Source organism: Callospermophilus lateralis, chromosome 19 (genome assembly GCF_048772815.1).
Source record: "Callospermophilus lateralis isolate mCalLat2 chromosome 19, mCalLat2.hap1, whole genome shotgun sequence".
NCBI lineage: Eukaryota > Metazoa > Chordata > Mammalia > Rodentia > Sciuridae > Callospermophilus > Callospermophilus lateralis.
The window spans coordinates 35,806,395-35,831,886 of record NC_135323.1 but is presented as its reverse complement, the minus strand read 5'-3'; the positions used below and the strand labels follow the sequence as shown (position 1 = coordinate 35,831,886).

The 25,492-nt window shown below is 43.3% G+C and overlaps 1 protein-coding gene across 6 annotated transcripts in view; it reads left to right on the top strand.

The window, feature by feature from the left end:
- The window catches only part of Rnf216 (ring finger protein 216), a 135,975-nt gene that overhangs the window by 80,331 nt on the left and 30,152 nt on the right, over nt 1-25,492 (top strand). The window contains exons 14-15 of one of the 6 annotated variants that reach the window (XR_013089443.1): nt 7,145-7,302; nt 10,858-10,895. The exons of 4 other annotated variants lie outside the window; for them this stretch is intronic. Coding sequence is in view for 1 of the 2 variants with exons in the window: in XM_076840334.1 (XP_076696449.1) it covers nt 10,858-10,878 (21 nt within the window). In the remaining variant the exon portion in view is untranslated. Of the gene's footprint in view, nt 1-7,144; nt 7,303-10,857; nt 10,959-25,492 lie in introns of those variants that run through there. One more of the 6 variants, XM_076840334.1, reaches the window with a different exon arrangement.

The window sequence follows — 25,492 nt, the reverse complement described above, 5'->3', positions numbered from 1 at the left end:
TACCAATGAGCTACAACCCCAGCTCCACATGGTAAGTTTTTTTCTGGAAGGAAACAAATTGGGAAAGGGAAGGCTTGAGACAAGAGGAGCCTTCTCTCTTTGTTTATACCTTTCTGAAATTTCTAGCATATATGTATGTGTTGTGTGTGTGTGTGTGTGTGTGTGTGTGTGTGTGTGTTTTCAGCAGTTTAGACAGAAACTTGGGAAAAGCAAAACAGGATAGAAACCCAGATGTAGCCAAATGCACACATACACACACACACACACACCCAGACCCAGACCCAGCATTTGGGCTGTCTGATTGAACCAGCCAATAGTTCCTGCCTCTCTTGCTTTATGGTTTCCAAATATGTGAATGTGTCATATTATGTACAATTGTCACCTTGGTTTCATTTACTGTCTACTTTCACTCTTTATAACTTCATATTCTACCTTTCTCTTAATATAAAAATAAATGAAAAGAGGACTCATTGCTGGAAATGACTTCAGCTTTATGCAGTTCTGCACTTCTGACAGTGGAGTGAAAATGTGGTTTCCCACTGGCCATCTATCGGATTCCAGGACTGTAATAGGAATGTTCCATTTCCATAAGCCAGAACTTCCCATCTAGCTGTTCGGCTAGAAAATAGAACATGCTTGTGGCATGGAGCAGGAACTCTGAGCACATCCATATGAGCTAGGTAAGACCTCTGTCTTATGAGCTTGGTTTCCTCCTCTGAAGAATGGAGGTGATAATGACACCCTTCTTGCCTCCTGGGACTGTCTGAGGTGGCAGGAAGGAATGTTTGCAGGATTCTCAGCACTTTAACTTCAGGTCCTTGGAAATAAATGGATTCATTTATCTTTTCCTTCCCTTGCGGCTCAGAAAAGCAGAAATAAAAATAAAAAGCATTTTTATTGTTCTTGGTTTCCTCTTCTTTTGGGTCCTTTAATTTTTCTCTTCTGGAATTGAACCTGCTTACCTTAGAATCTTGCCAAGGAGGAGAGGACTTCGACCTAAAAGAAATTTCAGATGTCACATAGGTCTGCAATGAGACCTTTCTGCTGTCTTTGTGCAAGAGTTGGATGGGAGTAGACGCTCTGGTTTCTAAAAATTCCATGTCTTTATTTCTGGGCTTTGATTTTGAGCCAGGTATTCCTCACAGATAGATTCAATTCACTATAGTAACAAATCCAGTTAGAATAGTCAGTGCTTCTGCTTTTATCTTTTAAATTTCTGTGGTTAATATGCCATTGCCACAAATAGCACTACCTTTGGAAGCTTCCTTGACAAGTTTCCCGAACCCGTTCACATATTTTTTAAAAAATGGTTGATAACTACAGTTCTAAACACAGCCAGACAATTTAGACAAATCACTGGGGGGCCTGGCAGGTGATTTATCCCACACTGTGACTCTGATGATTCAGACCAACAGGACTTGATCAGCAACACTTGATAACATTCAGACTCAGACTGCTTGCTGTGTGACTGTCAACAGACCATTATTCTGACTTTCCTCATCAGAGAAATGGGGTGCCCCTTTGATTCTACTCTAGCTCTCCTTCAGTGTAATTGTGAGAAGCAAATGAAGCTGAGCTGAGGCACTTTGGCAGAGGTGTCAGGAGCCCCAGAGACCATGCAGCTGCTGAGTTGTCTTTGAGAGTCTAGAGAAGGGGACACTGTGTAGTTCTAGTTCAGAAAGGAGAGGTTGGGTACCCTTCCTCTAGGATGCTCAGTGTATTGGACTGACCATCTCTTTAATGTTTGGTTATCAAAGAGAAAGTTCTCCATGGAAGACTGATGCAAAGCTGTGTATTTTCCCCAGGAATGAAATAGGATAGAGGATCCTAGAGAGGCATTGCAAGTCAGGAACGAAAATGAAGTGGAGTTTATTATTGTGGGTTAAATTATGTAGGGCCTTAAAAGTGAAGTTGTTGGGGCTAGGGGTCAGTGCTGGAGCATTTGCCTATCTGCATGAGACCTTAGGTTCCATCCTCAGCACTGGAGGGGAAAGAAAAAAGTGAATCTGTTTATTCAGACACATTTGTGTAAAGCTCACTGTGGACAGAGATTCTAGCTGTATTCTTTCTGCCATGTTTTTATAGTGTGTACTTCATGGAATTTTTTTACATAGTTTTCTACAAGGTCAGTACTGAAAAATGCATCACAGTGCTACAAATGTAAATAATTAACATTTTGGAAATGCTTCACTTTTGTCTAAGCCTCCTTAGCATACATATTTAATTACAAGGCATGAAGATTAATGGGGCTTTGAATATTTAAAGCTTTTCTCTTGAGATTAACTTGATTTAATTACTCCTGAGATAGGCATTTTCGGCCTTGCCTTTTGGAGGATGAGTGTGAGAGGAGAGGGGGCGAAACTATGACTTCTTTTGGCTTTTACCTTCCTTCCCTGAGACACCCCCTCGCCTCTCACTTTTAGCTCATTCGTTTATCTTTCTAATTTTGGGAGGAAAGAAGAAAACATGACAGAATTTGCTTTTGTGGGATTGATCTTATAATTCATTTCTTTCAGAGTAATAATTTTAGTGTGTATCCCTTAGCATCCAGGAAAATAAGGTAACACAAAAATTTCTGTTCTGGGCTGGAGTGATGATTCAGTGGAAGAGCGCTAGACCAGCATATGTGAGGCACTGGGTTCGATTCTCAGTACCACATATAAATAAATTAATAAATAAAATAAAAGTCCATTAACAACTTAAAATATATTCTGTTCTCCTAAAGACTCAATCCTCTCTTGCATCCTGACATGTTCCCAGAGGCCTGTTCAGAGAGGAAGGCAGGAACAAATACAGTTAAGTAGGAGTGCCTGGGCCCAGAAGGGGTTCCTAATATTGATCTCCATTCACCCATCTAATTCTGAAGACACAGACACGATCCCCTGGGAACAAGGAAGAGGAGATGATTTTGTCCAAGATGGTTTTACTGTGTTCTTTTCCATCTTTGGTGTGTCCACCCATTTCCAGTGGTTGGTGACCACAGGCAGCCTGCCTAGTACTGAAGGCTCGTGACTCCTTACATGGTCTGGCTCCTATAAGAGGCACAATGTGGAATGAACAGCCAATAGTAAAGATGGTGGTAGTAAGGGAGAGCAGAGTTTTGGCCTGTGGAAGTTGACTTCATCTAGGGTGTAACTCACCACCAAGAATCCTGGGCACCCTTGTCAACACTGGGCCTGAACTCTGTAACAACAGGGCCCTGGGTTGTTGAAATATTGTCCTGCTCTACTCCCATTCCCTCCTGGGCTGCCTGAAGCCTGTGGGTTGAAGAAACACAATCCATCCCACTGGGAACTCCTGGGAACCTTTTTCTCAGAAAAATGAAGTATTTTACTGACCTCTTCTTTGTCCACCTTAAAAATAATGAGGCATATAATTTGATTTGCTAGAGGAGAGAACCCACAAAGGCAAAAGGAAGTTTTGTTTTCCTTCCAGTTTTGGAAGCAGGAATCCTGTCTCTGACTGGCAGAGTGGGGAGCTACCATATCAGTGACTTTGGTGTTGGGTCTTAAGGGTGAGGAAAGCATACCATGTGTTACAGTAGAGAAGAGAGTGAGTTTCCAAGGTAGAACAGGAGTGGCGCCCATTAGACAGCTGTTAAGTTGCTGTCAAGATAGCAGTAAGTTTCTTTCCCTCTAGAACAAGGAACAAACACGCAGCCTGGAGGAATTGGGAGAGCCACATGGATGATTTCTGCTGCTGTTCCATCTCATAGGCCTGGTCTGTAGACCCAGGGAGCTAAAGCTATGTAGGCCAAGCCCAAGGGAGGGGTACCTGGTGCTTCCAGGAGTCAACAGGTATCTGAATCTTAGGTGACCCTCTTCCCTTCATGCAGAGGTTTAGCTCAGGAAACCCAGCCATGGGATACTGTGACATATCAAAGCCAGAGCCCAGGACTAACTGAACAGAATTGCTGTTTTGCTGCTTGGTTCTTCATATGCCACCATCTAGTTTGACCTTGTCCATTCTAACTCAACCTACTCCACCTTCTCTGCTGATGGGCAGCTGGTCAGAATGGCACCATGCTCTGTAAACAGAAGCATGCATATCTCCATCTAGTGAACAAGCTGGAAAGGCCTCTCTCCTGCTTGTCTCTTCTCTGTGTGATGGCCAGAACAATAGGCTGTGTGCCACTCAGCTTATCTAGACGCTGGTTGTCTACAGCCATTCCACAACCCTATGATTGGTGGTCATCTACTATTGCACTGCCCTTGTTGTCCTCGTGCTACTTAATAGGGACACGGAGGCTTGAAGTTAAATGCATAATCCTGGCAAAGTGTGGATTGAGGGTGGTACCTCTCTCCCTCATCAGACTTAAAGAAGGCCTTTGTATATGTTCATAAAGTTTCAGTAAAGGAGATAGGTTAGGGCTTGTGGCCTTGGTCTCTTCACAGAGGGTGGGAATGGCACAGGCTACCTCAGGTATGAGGAGCCCTCTGATAGTGCCACTGGCACCATTTGGAGATACATACTTTGAGTTCTTCTTATTTCAATAAAATAGCTACTGTGAGTAATTGAGCACATGTGTTTTCTCTCTTTTTTGTACAAGGGATTGAACCCAAGGGCATTTAACCACTGAGCCACATCCCCAGCCCTTTTTATTTTTCATTTAGAGACAGGGTCTCTCTAAGTTGCATCATACCAGGTCTTTTGTTTTCCCTGATTTTTTGATGAAGAAGCAGAGGCCAGTACCTTCACATAGTCACACAGATTCCTCTGGGAAAGACCATAGTTCAAGCTCCTCACCATGGTCCAGGCCAAAATTAATGCTGGGTTCTAGACACAGAACAGAAGTGGAAGATCTGAAACATACTTAAGAATAGAATGGAAAGGACTAGCTAGTGGAATATGGGTGGTGGCAAGGAGAAAGGAAGACTCAGATTCTTTGCTTGAACCACTAGTAGATGGTTGTGTGATCCAGTTCTCAGTGCTCTCATCATGCCTTCCTTCTCTAAGTTTTCTTTGCCTTATAAGCGGCAAATCCAGTTCTCACTTTCTTCCCTACTAAGCTGGTATCCAGAAATATGCTCTGTCACCTTCATTGTGAGAAACTACCACTCTAGCACTTCTCATGGAGCAGGATTTGCAGTCATTGCTGATGGAGAATGGGATGCCCAGGAGCCCGGGCCAGGAACAACTATGGTGACAGCAGTGATGATGGAGCAGGAGCTAACATTTGTTAGTTATTACTGTGTGCTAACCTCCTCATTGAGTGCTGGGAGCATATCCTTTCATTCAGCCCTGTTCAGTCCCTGTACAGATGAGGAAACTCAGGTGAAAAAAATAAACAAAAACTAAAATATATGAGTTTTTAAACTTACAGGTGAGGAAATTACAGCTGGCAGAGGTGAGGTTCACTCACTCAGAGATACTCAGTGACCCAGGAAGACTCTCCAGGTGTGCCCAGAGTCAGCCTCCTGACTACCACACTTTGTGGGAACTCCAAGCCATGGGAGTCTTGGAATCTTCTGTAGGATGATGTTGCTGATATGTATTTGAGTTGTGAGGTGTGTCAGTTATTGATGATTGTTCATTTCCTTCCTAAGCCTGTCACAACCCTTAATGTTGTGCAGATCCTATCTGAAAAATATGGATTAAATATTTATGTTATAAAGTTTCAAACAATATAAAGCTCTCTTAGATATTTCTTTCCACCTGAACGTTTAAAATCAATTAAAAGCCTTGTAGATGACAGTAACATAGGAAGGAAGATTTTTCTTCTTGGGTCTAGTGAGGAGTTGACAGTTACAGCAGCCCGCCAGCAGAGGGCCCTAGAGCCATACAAATTAATCTGTATTCTGTGCAAAGTCTGAGTGCTTGCAAATTGTTGTAGTTGGTGACTCTTTGGCTCCACAGGGAGTGATTAGACAGGTGAGTGCTCTTCCCTAAGCTTGAAGAAAAAAGAAATAGATGTTGGAGAAGGTAGAAATCAGAGAACAGCTGCCAGATCTGGTACCATCCTGGTCAGCAGGATCATCTATGTAACCTTTAAATCATAGCCTGCATCTTGTATATCATTCCTTTTTTATTATTATTTTTTTAATGTATGGACCTTTATTTTATTCATTCATTTATATGTGGTGCTGAGAATCGAACCCAGGGCCTCACATGCTAGGCACTGAGGCTCTACCACTGAACCATAGCCTCAGCCCCTTATATGTCATTCCTTTATCTTTTTTTCTACATTTCTCATTTTTTTTATCCAAAGGCAAGAAAGCCAAAAAGAAAGCTATGGGGGCTGGGGATGTGGCTCAATCGGTAGCGCGCTCGCCTGGCATGCGTGCGGCCCGGGTTCTATCCTCAGCACCACATACAAACAAAGATGTTGTGTCCGCCGAAAACTGAAAGATAAATATTAAAAATTTAAAAAAAAAAAAGCAAGCGTATGGTTCTCTGATTAGAAATTACACCCTGCAGTGGGTAAGACCTGGTTCATGTCCACTTTTAATGAGCATCGGTGGCAGGAGAGGAGTCTCCTTGACTAAGGCCAAATGGTCTCTTGAGTCATGTGCATTTGTTCTGAGATGAGCATCTTGACCACTTAAAAAGAATGTCAGCACAAAATTGAATTGTTTCTGCCTTCCACATTGTGTAAGCTATACATCAGAATGCTCTAAAATAGTTACAGGGTGTGTATGGTCTGCAGAGCCATTTTATTTTAAAATAAAATATTTTATTTTAATCCCAGCTGGATTCACACCTGGTCATAGATTGGGCCTTTAGTTAACTTTCTTAAGTTCATTTCATGCCATTAGTTTGTCTTGGTTTGGTTTTGCTTTTACGAAACAATAACTCCTACCCACAGGAAATAATGGCCCTTGGATGAGGTTATATCCACCTCCTCTGGTCCCAGCTGGATTCACACCTGGTCTTAGACCCAAGGTCAGCCTGGAATTAGCATTGCATGACAATGGCTGAAGGGGAAGTGCTTCCACCTGAAGCCAGAGGAGTTTTTATATGTCATTTATACCATACTCTGTGTTTATGACTCTTTGCTTTATCTCCCAAATTAGCCAGAATGCCATTCTTTTATAAGAATAGGGGCTCTGGTGGAACCTTCCTTTACTGGCTTGACTGCTCTGTTGGTGCCTCTGTTCCCTTCCTATGCCCTCTCTGGTTATTCAGGTGTCTTTTGTGTTCCCAGAGCTCATTCTTTGCATTCCAAGAGCCCCTTGGAAGCCGCAGTGGCCACATAGCTGGGCAGACACAACAGGAAGCTGTGGGGAATCAGAGACCACTGGCTCCGCCTTGAAAACACACTGCAAGTGCTGCTGGGAGGTTCCCTGGCAACTGTTTTGACAGGTAGGGCTTATCTTGGTTCTGAGTCAGACTAAACTTTTTGGACCTACTGTCAGCTCTTTAAGTTTGAATAAAATTGGAAGGTGTGTGACTGGAAAAATTATCTTTGGAATGCTATGGTGTCATCCTAGAGTTCTTTGGGATCTAGAGTTTTGTGATTTGTGTGGTTCCTGTCTGCTTTGTCCCTGTAGTCGCAGCTCAGGAGTGCCTCTTCTCCTTCAGGAAGAGCCTGGTCTTTGTGTCTGCCTGACCCTGGCACTGAACCTAGTGTCTGTCTGCCTGAACCTGGTGTCTGTGCAGAGGAAAGAACTGAGTTAGACAACAAGTGCTAGAAAGTACCCTGCATGGCACCCATCCTACCACAAAAGCTTCATTAAGTGTTCCAAAATCACTACTACTTTCCACACAGTTATTTTAAAATAAAACATGGCATTTTAATTAATCATGGGAGTTTTGCTGTACTTATGTACAGCTGCTTTTTTCAGCCAAACTGTTCCCTGTCTACAGTTGCTTTAAAGACCTCCCCTCTTCACACTCCTACACATGAGCGAGTATTACCTCTTCTTTGAACAGTCCCCAAGGACTCCCCACCCAGAGGATATTTCTTGTAGGGGCTTTTCCTGACTAGCCAAATGGAGAGTTTCCTTCCCTATCCTCACCTTGGAACTTCTACACTCAATCCTCCAGTTCCTTGCAGTGAAAAGTTCATCACCCACGTGAAAAGTTATATCACCCATAGTTAGAGCTACTGTGACTTCTAGGGTCTTCCCTGGCAGTCTGACCTGAGGCTCTGCACATCCATCTTCCACTCTGCACTTCTCACCTGGACTCTGGCTGCTGTGGAACACGCTTACCTGGATTCTTCCCTATTGGGCCCCTCCAGGAGCTCTTCATTGCTGAGTGCTCCTCAAGATGCCTTCCACATCTGGCTGGCACCAGGCACCTTGCCAGTTTTCTCTTCCCAGCAGCTTCCAGCCACATACCTCTAGCCTTGTTGACCCTCTCCTGGGTGACTCATTCTCTCCTTGTGCAGCCGTCTCTGGCCCCACCCTTATCCAGCACTCAAAAGCCCATGGGGTTCTTCCTTGTCTCTCCCATTGCGATAGTTGGTCCCCAGGCAGAGACCCTATAGGATTTAGCCTTGTTAACCTAGTACCTGCAAGAGACCTGGGAAACATGTTTGTTTGAACATGTGTGTGAGTCATGAGAAGGCACCTCTGCTGCTCGCTAGTAAAGCCCTTTTCAGAGGACCTTTATCCAGGCAAGAGTAACCAGGGAATCTTATACTTGCCTTTTGCAGTGCAAAATGGAGGAAATAAGAGGAAGGGAAACACTCTCTTGATGTTGAAGGAACAATTCAGTGTGGGTGGGGGCAGATGAGGACCACAGCAGGATCCATCCGGTCCTGCCAGTCAGTGGGTACATGTGCACACTTAACTTCAATTAAGCTTATAAATTTTACTTCATACCAGTCCTTTTCACCAACTGTGCCCAGCCACAGACCTGATCTATAAAGTATACACCCAGAAGTTATAAACTGGCCCCACCAACACAAATAAACACACCAGGACATATCTAGGTATGTTTGATTCTCACTGACAGTATAAATGGTATTTTAGTTAGCTGTAATACGTAAAATCAGATTCATTATAAAATTCCCAATATCTGACTTCTCTTAAATTAAAAAACTGGCAAACTGACTCTTTTCTCTGTCTGGCAACTGTGCTTAGTTGTTAAGAGTTACTAAGTTTATGTTAACCTGCCTCCCATTTGGATATTTTACATTCCCAGTCTAGACTAGTCTACTGAAAAGCAGAGATTGTCTTGTCTATGACTCCGTTTCCATTTCTCAAGAGAATATAGAAAGATGGATGCAGATTTAATTCGACATATATTCTGTGAACTCTGGAAACCTCTCTTTGTTCCCAGAACATGATCAGAGGCCAACTCCTGCTGAAATTCATCAGTAGAATGCGTCTTCATAAGACTAGTTGCTTTGTTTCTTTTTGTTAAATTTAACAAACATAACCCTCCAACTTGTCATTTTTAATAGATTGGGTTTCCCTAGAGTAAACTTGTATTTTAGGGGCAGCTGCTTCCAGGAAGTGTGTGCTTTTCTAGATAGAAAATCAATTGCTGGGGCTGGGGATGTGGCTCAAGTGGTAGCGTGCTCGCCTGGCATGCGTGCGGCCCGGGTTCGATCCTCAGCACCACATACAAACAAAGATGTTGTGTCCGCCGAGAACTAAAAAATAAATATTAAAAATTCTCTCTCTCTCTCTCTCCCTCTCTCTTTAAAAAATATATATATATATATTAAAAAAAATATCTTCCTCCATCTTTAAAAAAAAGAAAATCAATTGCTTTTCTGGGACTTAGTCACAGCCTCTACAGCCTATTTTTCATCTGTCCCTACGAATCATGACTTAGCATCCCCATCGAGTAAAGTTAGAAGAGGGTAGCATATGCAGGAAAGCTCAGTCTCTCTGTACTCACCACCCTTTGCTGCTACATTATCATCAAAGATGTTGTCAGAGCCTGCTTGGGCTGCCCTGACAGAATACCAACTGCAAGCTGCAGGCAGAAACATTTCTTTTCTTACAACTCTGAAAGGATTGGTTTCTCCTGGGCCTTTCTCTTTGGCTGGCACATCTTGCTGTGTCCTCACCTGGTCTTTTCTCATGTGTACCTCCGTGGTCCAAATTTCCTCTTTTCATAAGGATACCAATCCTCCCTACTGGCCTCAATCACTTCATATGGACATACAGAGCCATGCTACTGAGCCAAAGTAGATTGCAGTTTAAAGCCTGACAAGAGACATTGCTTCTCATGACATTTTATCCTGTTGACCATCTGTGTTGCTGTAAGGAAAAAATGTAAGAATGAAAACAAAGATACTAGCAAACACCAGAGCATCCTGCCATTTGATAGCTCTCCACATAGTTTTCAGGAATCACTTTTAGCACTTCTCAGGGAGGGCCAAGATGATTCCCATTTGGTAATCCTCAGTCCTACCTCCCAGTCAGGACCCTCACCCCTGAGAATGAGTATACAGAATCCTTATATGGATTCACGTTCCTCCGGTCAGCCACAGAACTGGAAGTGAGAATCCAGGTTGTAAATTAAGCCTCAGAAAGGGGAGAGGATATGCCACATACTGTTAAGAGACCCAGTTCCACCATCTCAGGTGAGCACTTTGACTTCGAGAGAGGTCACTGTGGGTTGTTGGACATGAAGAAACTAACGAACAAATGGGGTGGGGATCAGGCATACTTAGAATCTGTCAGAGTGGGGGGGGGGGGTGCCACTGATTAGTTTCCCTCTAATCACAACTGCTGTGAGATGGTGGAATGTCCTAAGGTTTGTCATACTTAACTGACTGTACCCCCCCAAAAAAAAAAAAATCACTCCAAGAACAAGCAGAAAGAAAAGAGAATGATCTGAACTGTCTTCATCAATTAGTTCAATACCCTCCCTTGTTTCTGGGTGTTTCTTCACAGCTTCTCAACATGGCCTTGGAGCTGTCTGCCTCGTGTATAACTGAGTCATCCTTTGCAGGTGAGGAGCAGAGCAGTCTGAGATTGTGGCTCAGCGATGGAACACTCACCTGCCGTATTGCCTAGCATGTGTGAGGCACTAGGTTCAATCCTTAGCACCAAGAAGAGTAAGAAAAAATACATATGTATCCCTCAGAAATAAAGATGATTATTTAACCACCCATATTTCTTGGTATGGAGACTAATTTCCAACTGGATATATGGGCCTGTGAGTAGGGGCATAAGAAATGTAGTGTCCACAGACATCCGATAGGCAGCAAACTGGCCAAATAGTATTCTGGTATTTCCCACAGCCAAAATTTGAAGTATAATGACACCATAACTGGAATTCACAGTGTCTTGGTTACAAGTAGACTATATACTACCTTAATAGTCCTATTTTGGGCAGAGGTCTGAGTGAGAGTGTATCTCAAGATAAGCTATCTACAGTCTCATTTTCAGTGAGTATTAAGTGGATTTGGTATGAAGTTTAGGGTCTGGTTTTGTTTTTGTTTTGATACCATAGTTTAAACCTAGGGATGCTTTACCACTAAGCCACATCCCCAGCCCCTTTTTATGTTTTTATTTTGAGACAGGGTCTCGTTAAGTTGCTGAGACTAGCTTGGAACTCACAATCCTCCTGCCTCAGCCTCCCAAGCTGCTGGGTACAGGCATGCACCACCATACCCAGCTAAATTTAGGTCTTGATATACAAACAAGCAGTCTTTGTCACCTCACTCTGCAGCACCTTCTTGGTCTCTTGTTGTTAAACCTGTTGGATCTCTCACTTGAAGCATAATGGAGTGATGATTTTGTGAGCATTACATAAACTCTGCCAGTCCTTTTAGCCACATTGACAAGAATGGACAATGAATGAGTCAGATTCCCTGTGATTGTCAGTAGCAAAACTTGGCTTTCCGAAGAATCCAGCTTTTCTGCATAGAATTGCCAAAGAATCAACAAAAACAAGACTTGCATAAAAAGAAGTCAGGGCTTCTCAAACTTTTTTTTAATTGTGTGTCATTATCACTTAAGAAATCTTGTCAAAGTTTAGTTCTCATTAGTAAGTCGGGGATTGAGGGTGGAGCCAGACATTATAGATTTCTGTCAAGCTCCCAGGTGAAGACCAAGTTGCTCGTCTTCTGAGTAGCAAGAGACTAGGTGACTGGGGAGCAAGCCATCTCCAGCCGCTTGCCCATGTTGAAATTTATCTTCTGATGTTTATGATACTGTGATTATTATTTTATAGTATTAAATCCCACAGAAATAAAGATCATTATTAAACCACTCATATTTCTTGGTATGAAGACTAATTTCCAACTGGATATATGGGACTATGAGTAGGGGCATAAGAGCTAGAGTGTCCACAGACATCAGATAGGTGGCGCAAACTGGCCAAATAGTATTCTAGTATTTCCCACAGCAAAAATTTGAAGAATATACTAACACCATAACTGGAATTCCAAAGCATGCAAACTGGGAGAAATTAGGGGAAAAGGCACTGGAAGGGTTTTTTATGTCTTCAACTATTTACTAACATGTTCACTGTAAGGGCTAGTGACCATTGTTCCATGGCAAGGAACCTCCATTTCAATTTCTTATTCCCTATGTCAAGTTGCCACTTTTCTTCCCTTGTCTGTCATCCTCAGTTTATGTCTCCTGCCTTCAACAGCAGCTTCACTTTTGCTCACATTTCACTAGCAACATTGGCAGGTGGGGTGCTGGGATTGTGGCTCAGCAATACAGTGCTTGCCTAGCATATCGCTTAGTACATGTGAGGTTCAATCCTCAGCACCACAGAAGAGTAAGCAAAAAAAAAAATAAAGGTATTGTGTCCTACGATAACTTATATATATATATGTGTGTGTGTGTGTGTGTGTGTGTGTGTATTTTTTTAACATACACACACACACACTCAGCAGCTGGAACCAGGTGCGGTGGCGCATGCCTATAATCCCAGCAGCTCAGGAGGCCAGTTTTAGCCATGGCAAGGCACTAAGCAACTCAGTGAGACCCTGTCTCTAAATAAAATACAGAATAGGGCTTGGGATGTGGCTCAGTGGCTAGAGCTTCTGAGTTCAATTCCTGGTACTAAAAAATTTAAAAAAACAGAATGCCAGGTGGAGAGCCCACCTTTGCATTCACACCAGGAGGGTGGCTTTTCTCCAGGAAAATGATGAGCCCATGAGCAGGCGCACTGTGAAGTGTCAGCTCTGCCTCTGGCAGAAGTCCAGAGAAAGGAATTGTCTAAATATCCATCAGCCATACTACTTGCTCAAAAGTTCATGGCCTTTTTGTGTACCTCTCTTGATACCAGCACAGAATCATTGAATTTCCAAATGGATCAGAGGTGATTACAGCCTTGCATTTGCTTTACCTTTGTTTGTTCTTTTCCTGGGAAATGGTATAGACCCCCTGTCTTCATTATGTGAAGAAGTGGGGAAAAAGTCTTGAATGAAAGGCACTCTGTAATGTTTTGCAAGTGTATGGTCCTCTTCACTCTTTTTTTCCCCCCTGAGCTGACTGTAGCCCTCACTGCAGAAAAGGTGGAGCAGAGAATAGGCCAAGTGCCAAGGAAAAGAGCTCTGTGGTCATGTGAAGGTTACGCGTGATCAGGTATAGGCTTTCCTCTTGAAAGGTGTTCCAATATTTGAAGCATAGAGCACATGATTTTGGCAACTTGAAGCGTTGCTGACCAACACCCACAACTCTGCTCAGACCCCAGTGGGAGCTTAGTAAATATTTTAAGTGGATGATGTCAGCATAGAATTTTCCCTGTAAACCTTATGGGGGAGGGAGGCAGGCATATACCCAGATAAGCACTACTCAAATGTACAGAAAATAAGCCACAAAGAACAGCAGACAGTTAGATACCCTAATTGTCAGGGAGTTAAAAACAGTGGCAACAGGTACAGAGGCAAGGTCAGTGTTCAGATGGTCAGCCTGCCGAGTCCAGACCAGAGTGTGGTTTTTCACAATGCTCCGCTGGAGTCTGAAGCTTAAGAAAAGGCCAGAGAACCTGCCCAGCAAGTAGTGAAGCCAAGGCACTGAAATTCAGCTTGTCTCCTTCTGCGAAGCCTGAGCTCTTTCTACCACATCTTCTGTTGTCTTTTCTCTCAGAAGGAGTTAGCACAACAGCTAGGGAGACAGGATAAAATTTAAAAATAAAAGTGGAAGGAAATCCAATGGGACTCCCGTTAGCAACCCAAAGTACACCTGAAACCGTGACTGCATAAAAAGAGGGCAGTTTCCAAAAACTAACATACTTTCTATGTCATTTTTTAAGATTTTTTTTTTTTTCAGTTGTAGATGGACACAAAGTGGTAAACAGTAAAATATATCCTGCAAGACATGTCTGTGTGTCTGTCTCAGAGAACCATATGGAAAGGAAAATTAAAGAATCTCCATTTTCTGGAGGAGCTCCAAGAAAGTGGGGGGGAGTGTCACATTCAGGGGAAGGGACAGTAGATAGCCAGGGCAGTGCCTAGGTGGCCTCTCCCAAGTCCTAAAGCCCAGTTCTGAAGGAGAAAGGATGTCACTAGAGAGAGCAGGATGGGACCAATGTTGTCAGGAAGTGGGGAAAGGCAGTGTGTGGGGGGTGTCACAGAAGGAGAGGCAGAGAGCAGTCACTGAAGATAAATGAGGTGAAGGTCATGTCTCCTGGCACTTGGCTCTCATGCTCCCAGCCCCCTTCCAGGTTTTTCAAACGTTGCTATCCAGTCTTAAAATGTTCATATGAGCTGTAAGTACTGGTTTTACAACTATGCAGAAGCTTTTAAAGACATTATCAGAAATAAAAACGTATGGAAGGCCAAGTGTGCTGAAAGGATAGCATTGATACATGACCAGTCAGTTGTGTACCTAGGAGTTTCTTTTCTTATGTTAGAGCTGAAGTTTGTGATTCCAGGACAGTGCATCTTATAGTTTTGTTTCCATGAATATTGCAAATTTTTAAAATATTTTTTTTTTAGTTGTAATAGGACAAAATATGTTCGTTTATTTTTATGTGGTGCTAAGGATCAAACCCAGGGCCTCACACATGCTAGGTGAGCACTCTACCGCTAAGCCACAGTCCCAGCCCCTGAATGTTGCAATTCTAACTCGTGTTGCGATTCTAACTCTGTCAGTGATCACAGAATTCAAGCCAAGAAGTATCAGAGTGTTTTCTTGTGGTTGAATGAGGCTCATAGATAAGCCAGTTCTCTCTCCCTCTCCCTCTCTATTGGTTCCAGGAAGCCTAACACTAAGAGAGCTTTAGATTTGTTACACTCTAGGACTACAAAAATTGTAATGCCAGATTCGTGGGACCCTAAAAGACCTCCAGGAGCCAAATCTGATGCAATCACACAAGAATCTTTATTGCAAGCTTGAGCCTGGACTCACAACCGCAGCGGTCCCAGGGAATGAGTCCTGGTCCTTTGTCCAGTGAGATTTTATAGGTTTGGGGGGATACTCTATGTGTCACAACATCATACAGCAAATCATTCTATAACTGGGAAAGTCAAACAACTCTTAACATTGATTAGCACATTCAGTGGTGGGAACAAGTTGGGTAGGGGTGATTGGTTAGTACAAGAGAGGGATTCCTTTAAACTGATTGGTTTAGGCCACGAGGGGTGTACGTGCTAAACTACATGGTTTACCAACATGTTATCAACCACCATAAACTACTGCGGGGTCATCTGGCATCCCAAATGACTATAATTCTGTATCAGATTTTACAAGACATCATATTACTGACTGGCTAAGCTTTTGCCATCTACTTTAGAAACACACTCTGGGACCTTAAGAGACCCTACACACTTTTGGAAATTCCCACATTGTTCCTCTCTATCCCTAGATACCCCTCCTGGAGCACTCAGGGGCCCTGTCCTGTACCCCTTTGCATCTGTCCCCACCACCCTGATGATCTCATTCAAGCCTGTGCTTTAACTGCTTTCTACCTGCCAAGACTACCCCAACTCCCTGCCTGGTGCATAAGCTAAAAGACATTTCAACTTATACCTCCCTAGACCCACCACATGAAATATAAATATAGACGCTGTCGTGGTTTCAAGAAAAACCATGACATGAGTCAGGGTGAGGGCCATTGTGAAAAGCTGAGATATTGAGTAGAATTAGCATTAGGCTACAGTTGGCAATGATCAGGGGTTGCTTTATGGACTCTTCTGGTTTCCTTGTATGTGAGCAAATGTCCAAGCCTGGTACTCCGTTTCATCAAATGTGAATGAATACAGATGACTTTGGCTGCTGCAGTCTGGATACTATACATCTTGATATCTTTTGTTTAAATCTTACTGGTTTGATGTCATTTGGTTTTGACAGTAAGGTAATTCTTAAAATCACAGTGACAACTACTCACAAACCATGAACCCAAAGAAATTAGGAGGAGCCTGACAACATCAGAACACCAAATCCAAGATCACATTGACATGTAGGTTGGGTCCTGTGAGAAAGGCTGTTGACGAATTGCACACCCTCACCAGAGAGAGGCTTGTCCCTTGGGAAGGTGTTGACCTTTTCTTCCTCTTGTTCCCCAACTAGAGACTGGTGTTGGTCTATACATGTTGTTCTCTCTGGGCTGAAAAATGCACCCTAAGAGAATCTGCACAGGAAGTGACAGGACTGACCCAGTGTCCCTGCAGACTGCAGCAATGAGTACGCCTTCCCTCGCCAGATAGGGCCATGTGGAGACAGGTAGACTGGAAAAGGGCCACCAAGGTCAAGCCAGAAATGTTTTTGCAGACATCATTTTTTTAGAGAAATTTCTCACTGCCGCCTTTGTCGCTCTCCACACTAGACAGGAGCTAAACAAACAGCCTTTGAAGCCTCCAAAATAGTTAATCTCAAAGTCTGTGGTGTGAATCTACAACTTTCCTTCCAATCAGTTTGTTCTCATTGTAGACTAGTTCTGAAATGCTCAGCTCTCTGGGTTTTAAGATAGATGGGGAGAAAGCAGGAGTGCTGGGGGCAGGCATAGACAAGCAGCACAGAAACACCACTTAAAGCAGAAGACAGGCTAGAACACACTTCAGAAGCCCAGCAGCCTGGGGACATTGAGTGTAGGAATGGTCTGTCTGTATCCTGGTGGACTCCAGCAGCTTCCCCAAGTCAGCTCAGAGGAGGTATTGGTACACACTGAGACCATAGCCATGAGTCATTGGGGAAAGATTGAATTATAAGAATTGTGTCCCACATGAACAGTCGTGACCTATAATATCTATGAGCCATAGATATTATAAGAAACATAAGCATATGTAACCCAGCATCATAATTTCAAAAGATCCTCTTAAAACTAGTTAGCATGACCCATCTTCCTTAGTATGTGCTAAAGTGTATTCTAAAGTTGAGTCATTTGTAGATAGTCTGTGAAACAGATCCCCAAAGCCAACTAGATTAGAAGTGTTAATGAGCTGGTTGCAGTGGAGCACATCTGTAATCCCAGCGGCTCAGGAGGCTGAGGTAAGAAGATGGCAAGTACAAAGCCACCCTCAGCAAAAGTGAAACACTAAGCAACTCATTGAGACTATGTCTCTAAATAAAATACAGAATAGGACTGGAGATGTGGCTCAGTGTTTGAGTGCCCCTGGGTTCAATCTCAGTACCCCAAAAAAAAAAAAAAAAAAGTATAAGTGAAAGCTGTACCCTGGTATTCACCCACCTGCTTTTAAATTCTTGAGAGAATGAGGGCAGTGACAGATGATTGAGCCAGGTCATCTGAGCAGTTTGTTTAGTCTTGGGATGGAGGCTGGAATGCCAGGCCCACAAATCTGAGTTAATCAATATTCTTCCCAGGGCATGCCGTCAGTTGTGTCCCTGCAAGACTCCTATATTGTTCTCCTTTTCATTTCTAACACCACTTCTATGCCACTCCCCTTATTCACCACTTTTAATATTCCGTATATACTTGGATATATGTATCTTAAGAATAGAGCATTTTGTATGGGTTTCTTCTACATTCTATTCCCATTTTTTACTTTTTTTAATATCTGTATTTTCTTAATCTGTTCCTGGTGTGCACAGGAGTATTTAGTATACACAGCACATATTTCTGTTTTCTCCTGTTCGTGCACCCCGAACTTCCTCTTAATTGTCACAGACCAAGCCTCAAATCACTGGGAGTAATCTCCTCGTCCACCTATTCTCAGAAACTGACCCAGGGCTGGGGTACGAGGCAGTTGACACTTTCTCCAGCCCTGCACAATGGTTCCTTTAACATACAGCCTCACCAGCACTTGATATAGACTGGCTTTCTAATTTCTGACAGGCTGCTGATTTATATAAATGTTCTCATGTTCTCTGAAAACTGTTAAGGGTGCACATTTCCCCCTACTACCTGCCTTCACATCTTTTACCAATTTTTCTATTAGTTTTTTTTTGTACTTTCTGATTTTTACCAGTTGCCTGTTCTAGATGTTTGTTAATCCTGTTCCTGTTTCAGATGTTCCAAATATCTTCTAGGACAGCTTTATATGGTGTCCTTTTTAGAGTAAAAACTACTCGTTTTAATTGTTTTGCCCTTATGTGCTTTGGGGAACTTGTGTGACACATCCTTTCTTGACCCACAAATGGGAAAGTGTCCACTTGCATTGTCTTCTCTTAGCCATTTGAGACAGCTCAGTTTCTAGGAATGCCCCCCAGTCCCAGCACCTCACTGACCTGTGCACCACACTCTTAGTCTACTTTGTAACAGATTCTCATCTCATTCTAATTATTTACTTTTGGGGACCCTCTATTTGGTGGAAGGCATCTGTGGGTGTCTTGTGCTCATTCAGTGCCTGGCTGCAGGGTGCCTCCTGAAACAACTGACTGCTGAAGCTGCCCCACTGTGCCTCCTAGGAAACTTCCATTTATGAGGGAAAAGGCCTGAGTCATAAATCTTTTGAGATGTTCTATCTGATGTCCCTCAAGGGGTGCCATCAACCCTAAGGTTTTCAGCCTGCCTCTTATCTTTCTGACCCTGACTGTGTTAATCACCACTGCCATCTTCACAGAATACCCTGTAGGGCTAGAGTCAAATGGCCTGCCACAGCTGAAATTGCACTTGAGTCCTGGAACCAGCACTTCTGCTGACAGGCCCTCAATGAAATATCTACTTCCTGCTTTCTACCCCGTGCACAGACCTCCATGGTTTCCACCCCCACACACCTAGTCCAGGCTATCATATTAAGGCCAGCCATCATCCACCTGAGCCTGGGGAGGAATCTTCAGCCCTTCTTCTGGGGCATGATGACAGTGAAGTTCTAAGCAGGAGCAAGCTGGGTTTGCTGGCTGCTCCCACTAGGCCAAGGTTTCCAGAGAACTCTGGGAAGCCAACATATATTCCAGGGGGTGAGCAAAGACAAGATCTGCTTGGGCTTGTCTCTGCCCAAGTAGTAGAAATGTTTATTTTGAGTTTGCAGTACCTATTATTAGCCCCACCACTTCCCACTCTGTTACTTGCTCCTGCACTGTTCTGCCTGATGCTCACACCTCATTCCTCCCCAGCAGTGGCACCACCAGGGTAGTCAGAGATGAGCTTTTTTTCAGTTCCTCACAGAGATCCCTGGGAATTCCTAGTACAAGAGCGAGCTTCTTGTGGAGGTGGGGGGAAGGGCCTCTGGTTTTTAAACAGTTGAATCCTGAGGTAATGGCTTTTGAACTTTTTTGTCTTTGACCTACAGTGTGAAATATAAATTGCAATAAAATCATTCCATACATAAATGTATTTCCAGCTGAAGTATTGATTTTTTTTTTTTATAAAGCAGATATTTGACATGTAGAATGCAAAGTGCATGCTAGTGTTTTCTGTTTTTCTATTAAAAAAAAAAAAAAACCTACTGGTGATAATCTGTGAAAATGATTTCACAGCACTCCAGGAGTTGCAATTCAAAGTTCAGAAATCCTGGCTCTAGTGACTTTGGTTCCCACAAACTCCTGTTGCTGTATGGAGTATCTGTGGTGAGCAGGTGCCTTTGGAAGAGGCTGAGTCAAATGGCCTGCCACAGCTGAAATTGCACTTGCGTCTTGGAACCAGCACTTCTGCTGGTTCCTGCCTCTGCCCTCCTGCCCTTTCATGGCTTTGGGATCTGAACCCCTGAGTGTGGCATGGAGGCGGGCAAGGCCCCATCCTGTTGGGGCAAGCCTTAGAGGCCTGAGAGTGCCATTTGAAAGGGGAGCCAGCATATCTGGGTTCTTTATATTGATTATGTTGAAGCTTTGTGGGGAGACTTTTCTTTACCCCCTGCCTACTCCATGTACCATTTAGGCCCTTTGGCTCCTGCCAGACTCAAGACACCTTTGCACCCATACAGCCCATTTGTACCTCTGACTAGTCTCCCACCTCCCTCCTTGCCTGGAATTCTTTCCCCCAAACATCACAAGGCTCACTGCCTCACCTTTCTTAAGTCTTAAATACACCTCAAAGGGGCCTTCCCCATCTCCCTCCTCCTGTGAACTGTTGACTTCTCCCCACCCCCCAGCCCTGACCTTCCTTCTGGCGTTTCTCACCTTAGTACTCATAATTATGTCTTAACTATGTATTTTACTGATTTAACACATTGTCGCCCCATCCCCACCCCAGTGTGACTTCCTGGCATATCAAGGGTTTGGTTGTGTTTGCTTTATTCCCCAGAGCAGGACTAAGTGAGGAACTCATATTTTTGTTTTTTGAATTTCTGTGTCAATGTCTGCTTGCTGCATTGCCCATGATATGACCAGTGATCTGTTACAGGGCCTTAGAGAGAATGGTTTTCAGTGTTTGAATGACTGCTATGAGGGAATTAGTGCTTTGGTAGCTGATCTGACAAAAGCAAAACTGAACTTTCATTTATTTCAAAAAGACTTCACCTCCCACTTTATCTTAGAAGCCCTGGTTCCTACTATACAGTAAAAGCAGGCAGCTTTGACTATGATATAGCTACAGCCTTGTCCTCTCCTAGCACAGGGAGGTAGATCAAAGTGCTTTTATAACTTTTGTCCCTAGAGGGCAGCATTAACACAGAAACAACCTATTAATCTAATCCTAAAGAAGTGCTTGGCTTTGTAATTTGCAGGAGTAAGGCTTAGAGATAACTCTTTTGTCAAAGCATGCTTCCGTGTGTAGAAATGGTGGGTGAGCATACAGTGTACACATTTTAAAATTTAGTGTATGTGTATATGAGAATCAAAGAATATTTGAGAATATGAAATCATCCCCCAAAGTAGTTCTTTCCTCAGGGTCTTTGTTAATGTTTCACAGACTGAAGTTCTGAAGTTTCTGCTTTTGTAAATCTGATGTTCTCCAGTCTCTGAAAAGATGGTCCACTTTGAGAAAGGAGTGAAATCCCCTGCGTGAAGAACTTGGTTTCTCAGAAAGATGTGAGGACCTCAGATGGTTGGTTACCAGACACCATTAAAAAACAAACAAACAAAAAAAATGTGCTAGAATGTTTGTCTTTTAAGAACTGGACCCTGGAAAGATATACTGTCTTGTTCTCTGCGGGGTGGGGGCGGGGGTTGTGGAGATGTGGTCTTATAGGGAGTTCTAGGAGGTACTGAATGACAGAGGGCAACAGCCAGACTCACTACTCTTTTCCAATCCTGACCCCTCTGCACTAGCAGCCCTCATGCATATACCCTTGGGGCTGCCATATGTGAAGCTCCTTTCATCAAGAGGGAACTGAGATTAGTCTAAACGCCTTGCAGCTATAGGAGAAATCACAAAGAACCCTTTTTTCCAAGATGGAGTCTTGCTGTGTTGCCCAGGCTGGCCTCCAACTTCTGGGCTCAAGTGATCCTCCCTCAGGCTCCTGAAAATGTGAGGACTACAGGCACACAGGAACATCTTAATTGAAGTAATATGCAGTGCTTTCTTCACTGGCTGCAGCATTTGGTCAGCAGCCACTTGGCAATAACAGTTCTTCCAGTTTAACACTTTCAACAGGCGAAGGAGTGAGAGCAAAGAAAAGAACAGAAAAGACAGAGCCTGAGTTCTCAGGTTAACTTTACTAAATTAACCTGAAAGCATCATGTATGACTTCATTTTCTCATGAATTGTGTTTTTTTAAATAATTTTTTAGTTGTCAATGGACTTTTATTTTATTTATTTATATGTGGTGCTGAGAATCAAACCCAGGGCCTCACACGTGCTAGGCAAGTGCTCTACCACTCTGCTGAGCCACAACCCCAGCCCTCAATAATTGTATTTTATATAATTTTTTTCAAGTGTGAAAGCCTTATAGGGAGGAAGTAATGTTCTTTAAGGAAGGAGTAGGAATGCTAGGTTTCCTCTGCTCTTTTCTTTGTATGAAATAAGAAATTCCTGTGTTTGTAACTCTTTGGTTGTGCTTTGTCTTGCCAGCCTTTGTTTTACTGTCGCTTTTTAGACATTCAGGCCCTTTGTGAGTCAGACCTAGTGCTAGGCCCTGGAAATCCCAAGATAACCGAGACATAGTGTAGTGGGTTTTGAGCTCCCCAAGGTCAGGAATTCTGCCAGCTTATTCACCACAACATATCTGTGGTACAAAATAGGCACTCGGGTCAATTGGATTTGAGGAGAGATGGGGGGTTTAATAGACGAACCGAACCCTCCCTGCCCCTGATGGCAGGGCATATCTCATGGGTAGAGCTTGGCTGTTTAGAGAAATGTAATGCAACCAGATGATTGCAGGATATCATTAAGAGTACTGCAATAGAGTGTGAGCCAAACACTCTAGGTTCAGGGAAAGAGTGCCAACTTTTGTTACAAGACATTTGGGTTTCCAAGAGCCCCTGGTGTTTGAAATAAGAACTGATGATTAGGCATTGCTGGAGGAAAAATGACATTCTAGGCCAGCCATTGGTATTCACCTCTTGCCAGTGTCATTGGGGGAGGGATACTAGCAAGAGGTGAACAGACTTGGCCCTGGATGCTGGCTAGCAAGCTGATTCTCTGAGTTGTTCTTTCTCCTGACCTGTACCACTGCTTGCCTTCTCTGTGCCTGGAGTTCTCTTCTACCAGGTACCCTTCAGGATCGAGCTGGGATGCTACCTCTGCATATAAAACCTCCTTGACAAACCAATGGAAAGGTGTGCTCCTTGTCCATATTCCTCGCCCCTCACCTGACTTTAGTTCCCTCCAGACCGCTCACTGTTTTCAGAGTGTACCGTTGCTTGTTTGTGGGTCCACCAGCCTGGAGGAAAACTCTCGAGAAGGCAGGCCTACATCAGACACTCACCCCTTTGCTGAAAGCAGCAACTGCCAGATTAGGGCTTCCTCAGTAGTATTGGATAAAGGGGCAAGGGCAGGAAAATGAGAATGTTTTTCTTCCTTTCAAAGCCAAAATTGTCTCCATCACCAGTATCACTCTGAATGAACATTGACCCAGTTTGGTGACAGTAATAATCTCAAGCAAAGTAATTTGCACATCTTAACGAACTCAGAGTCCTTGCCACACTTGCAGAAGTGAGTGGCAAGTATTTATTTACATGGAAGGGTCCAGGACCTGGCTGGCTGAGGGAGTGAATGAATATTTGTGATTTGGTTGTGGTGTGGAAAGCTCACATTGAGCCTGTCTCTGTTTATACATGTAATGGAAATCTAAAAATATGCTTCCTTCTGCTACTCTGCCAGACGTGCAACTAGCTGAACATAGCAGGAACAGCTACTTCCTCACATTTGTTCAATCTGAGATCCCTGTGTGATTAGCAGGTTCCTATCATTATCTGAAAAAAAAGGTCGTCCTCAAGTTTATACCATCCCATCCTGCTGTTCACTGGGTCCATCCCAGCTCTCTGGGAAGCTCGGGAAGCAGGTGTCCTGCACAGCTGCAACTGGGTGCCCAGGCCTTTGATACCCTGATGCTCGCTTAAACACAGCCTTGCCAATTGTTGATCTGTGGTCTCCTCACACAAGATGCCATTGTAACCTCAGGGTTTGTCTCATACCCTCGTGCCCTTGGGTTTTCCAGTAAACAGTGACCTGCTCTTGGTAGCAAACACCATGCAGGCATGCAGTGGGAACAGAGGGGAAAGAATGAGCAGAATTAGAGTGAGGCAGACTTGAGCCCATAGCTATGTGGCCTTAGCCAGGTTAATTTTGACTCTCTCTATGCTTTCTTTTTTTTCATTTACTTTAAAAAATATAATTATTAAAAAAAATGTAACTATAGAGCCAGACATGGTGATGCATGCTTATGATCTCAGCACCCTGGGAGGCTGAGGCAGGAGAATCATGGGTTCAAAGCCAGCCTCAGCAACAGCAAGGTGCTAAGCAACTCATTGAGACCCTGTCTCTAAATAAAATACAAAATAGGGCTGGGGATGTGGCTTAGTGGTTGAGTGCCCCTGAGTTCAATCCCCAGTACCAAAAAGAGGTGGGGGGCAGGGACGAGAAGAATGAGAAGTTATACTTCGTTTATGTATGATGTGTCAAAATGCACTCTACTGTCAAGTATATACTTAACTAAATAGGACAAAAAATAAACAGTAGAAACCATTTTTATGGCAGTCTTTCATGAAGATGCTTTCCATAAGTACATTAATAGAGTTTAGAATATTATATTTTTTTTTAAAAGGGGGCTGGGAATATGGCTCAGTGATTAAGTATCCCTGGGTTCAATTCCCAGCACCGAATAAATAAATTCATACATACAACAGCAAATCAGGCATAGTGACACACACCTGTAGTCTCAGCAACTTATAAACATTAGGGCAAGAAAATCACAAGTTTGAGGCTAGCCTCAGCAACCTAGCAAGTCCCTCTCTCAAAATGAAAAGGGCTGGGGATGTAGCTTAGTGATAAAAGCTACCTGTGGGTTCAGTCCCCAAACCAAACACACATGGGGGCGGGGTGCACGCGCACGGGCCCTCAACATAGTAGTCTAGTACCCCCCTCACAGAGTTGCTGTGTACATTAAATGAGATATGTATACAAAGTGCCCTTTCAGCATGGCTAGAAAGTGAAAAGGGATGAGTTGTGTGAGCTCAGAACCTTAAAGATGCTCCTACCACAGAGCCTCAGATCTCAGTGGAAACTCATCTAAAAGCCTAAACTATCAATGTACTTTAAAATTAGAATATTAATAAAGTCCTTTTGTAAAGTCTTATGGGAAATTGTGGTCCTCTTGTAACAAGAAAAGAGGTGTATTGACATTTCCTTTTCTTGTTGGCCTTGCCCACCCCTACCACGCTCAGTATTGATAAAGCTGGGTTCTAGAAGTAGGTTGTGGTCTTATTTGGACAAATATTGAGGAATTCTAACCAAAAATCAAAAGCAGAGTCCAAAGGAAAAGAAAGGACCAAATCTAGGACCAAACTCCCTCTGCCTCCTACCCCCACTCAGATCTGCTCTCCATCCTATGCTACTAGATCCAGGTTCAGGTTCATGTTTCCCCCAACCTAGCTCACGTCCCAGGTCAGAAACCTGGAAATCCTTCTATCTCACCTTCATCTCTCTCAAAAGCACTCTCCACTTGCTTCATAATCATCTTTCTGCTTCTGGTCTCAGCCTCTTCAGTCCATCAGAGTATTCTGAAACTCAGTCCAACATTTTGCCCTGTCTGTATCCATTCCTCGTTTTTTAAATAATGATCACAGCATCTGCACAACTGTTACTCACCATGTCAGAAAAATTGGGTAGAACATAACAGCCCCCGTTTTAAATAATTTTATTTAATGGTACAAAAACCTTTCCTGCTCTCTAATCTATAGAAATATGT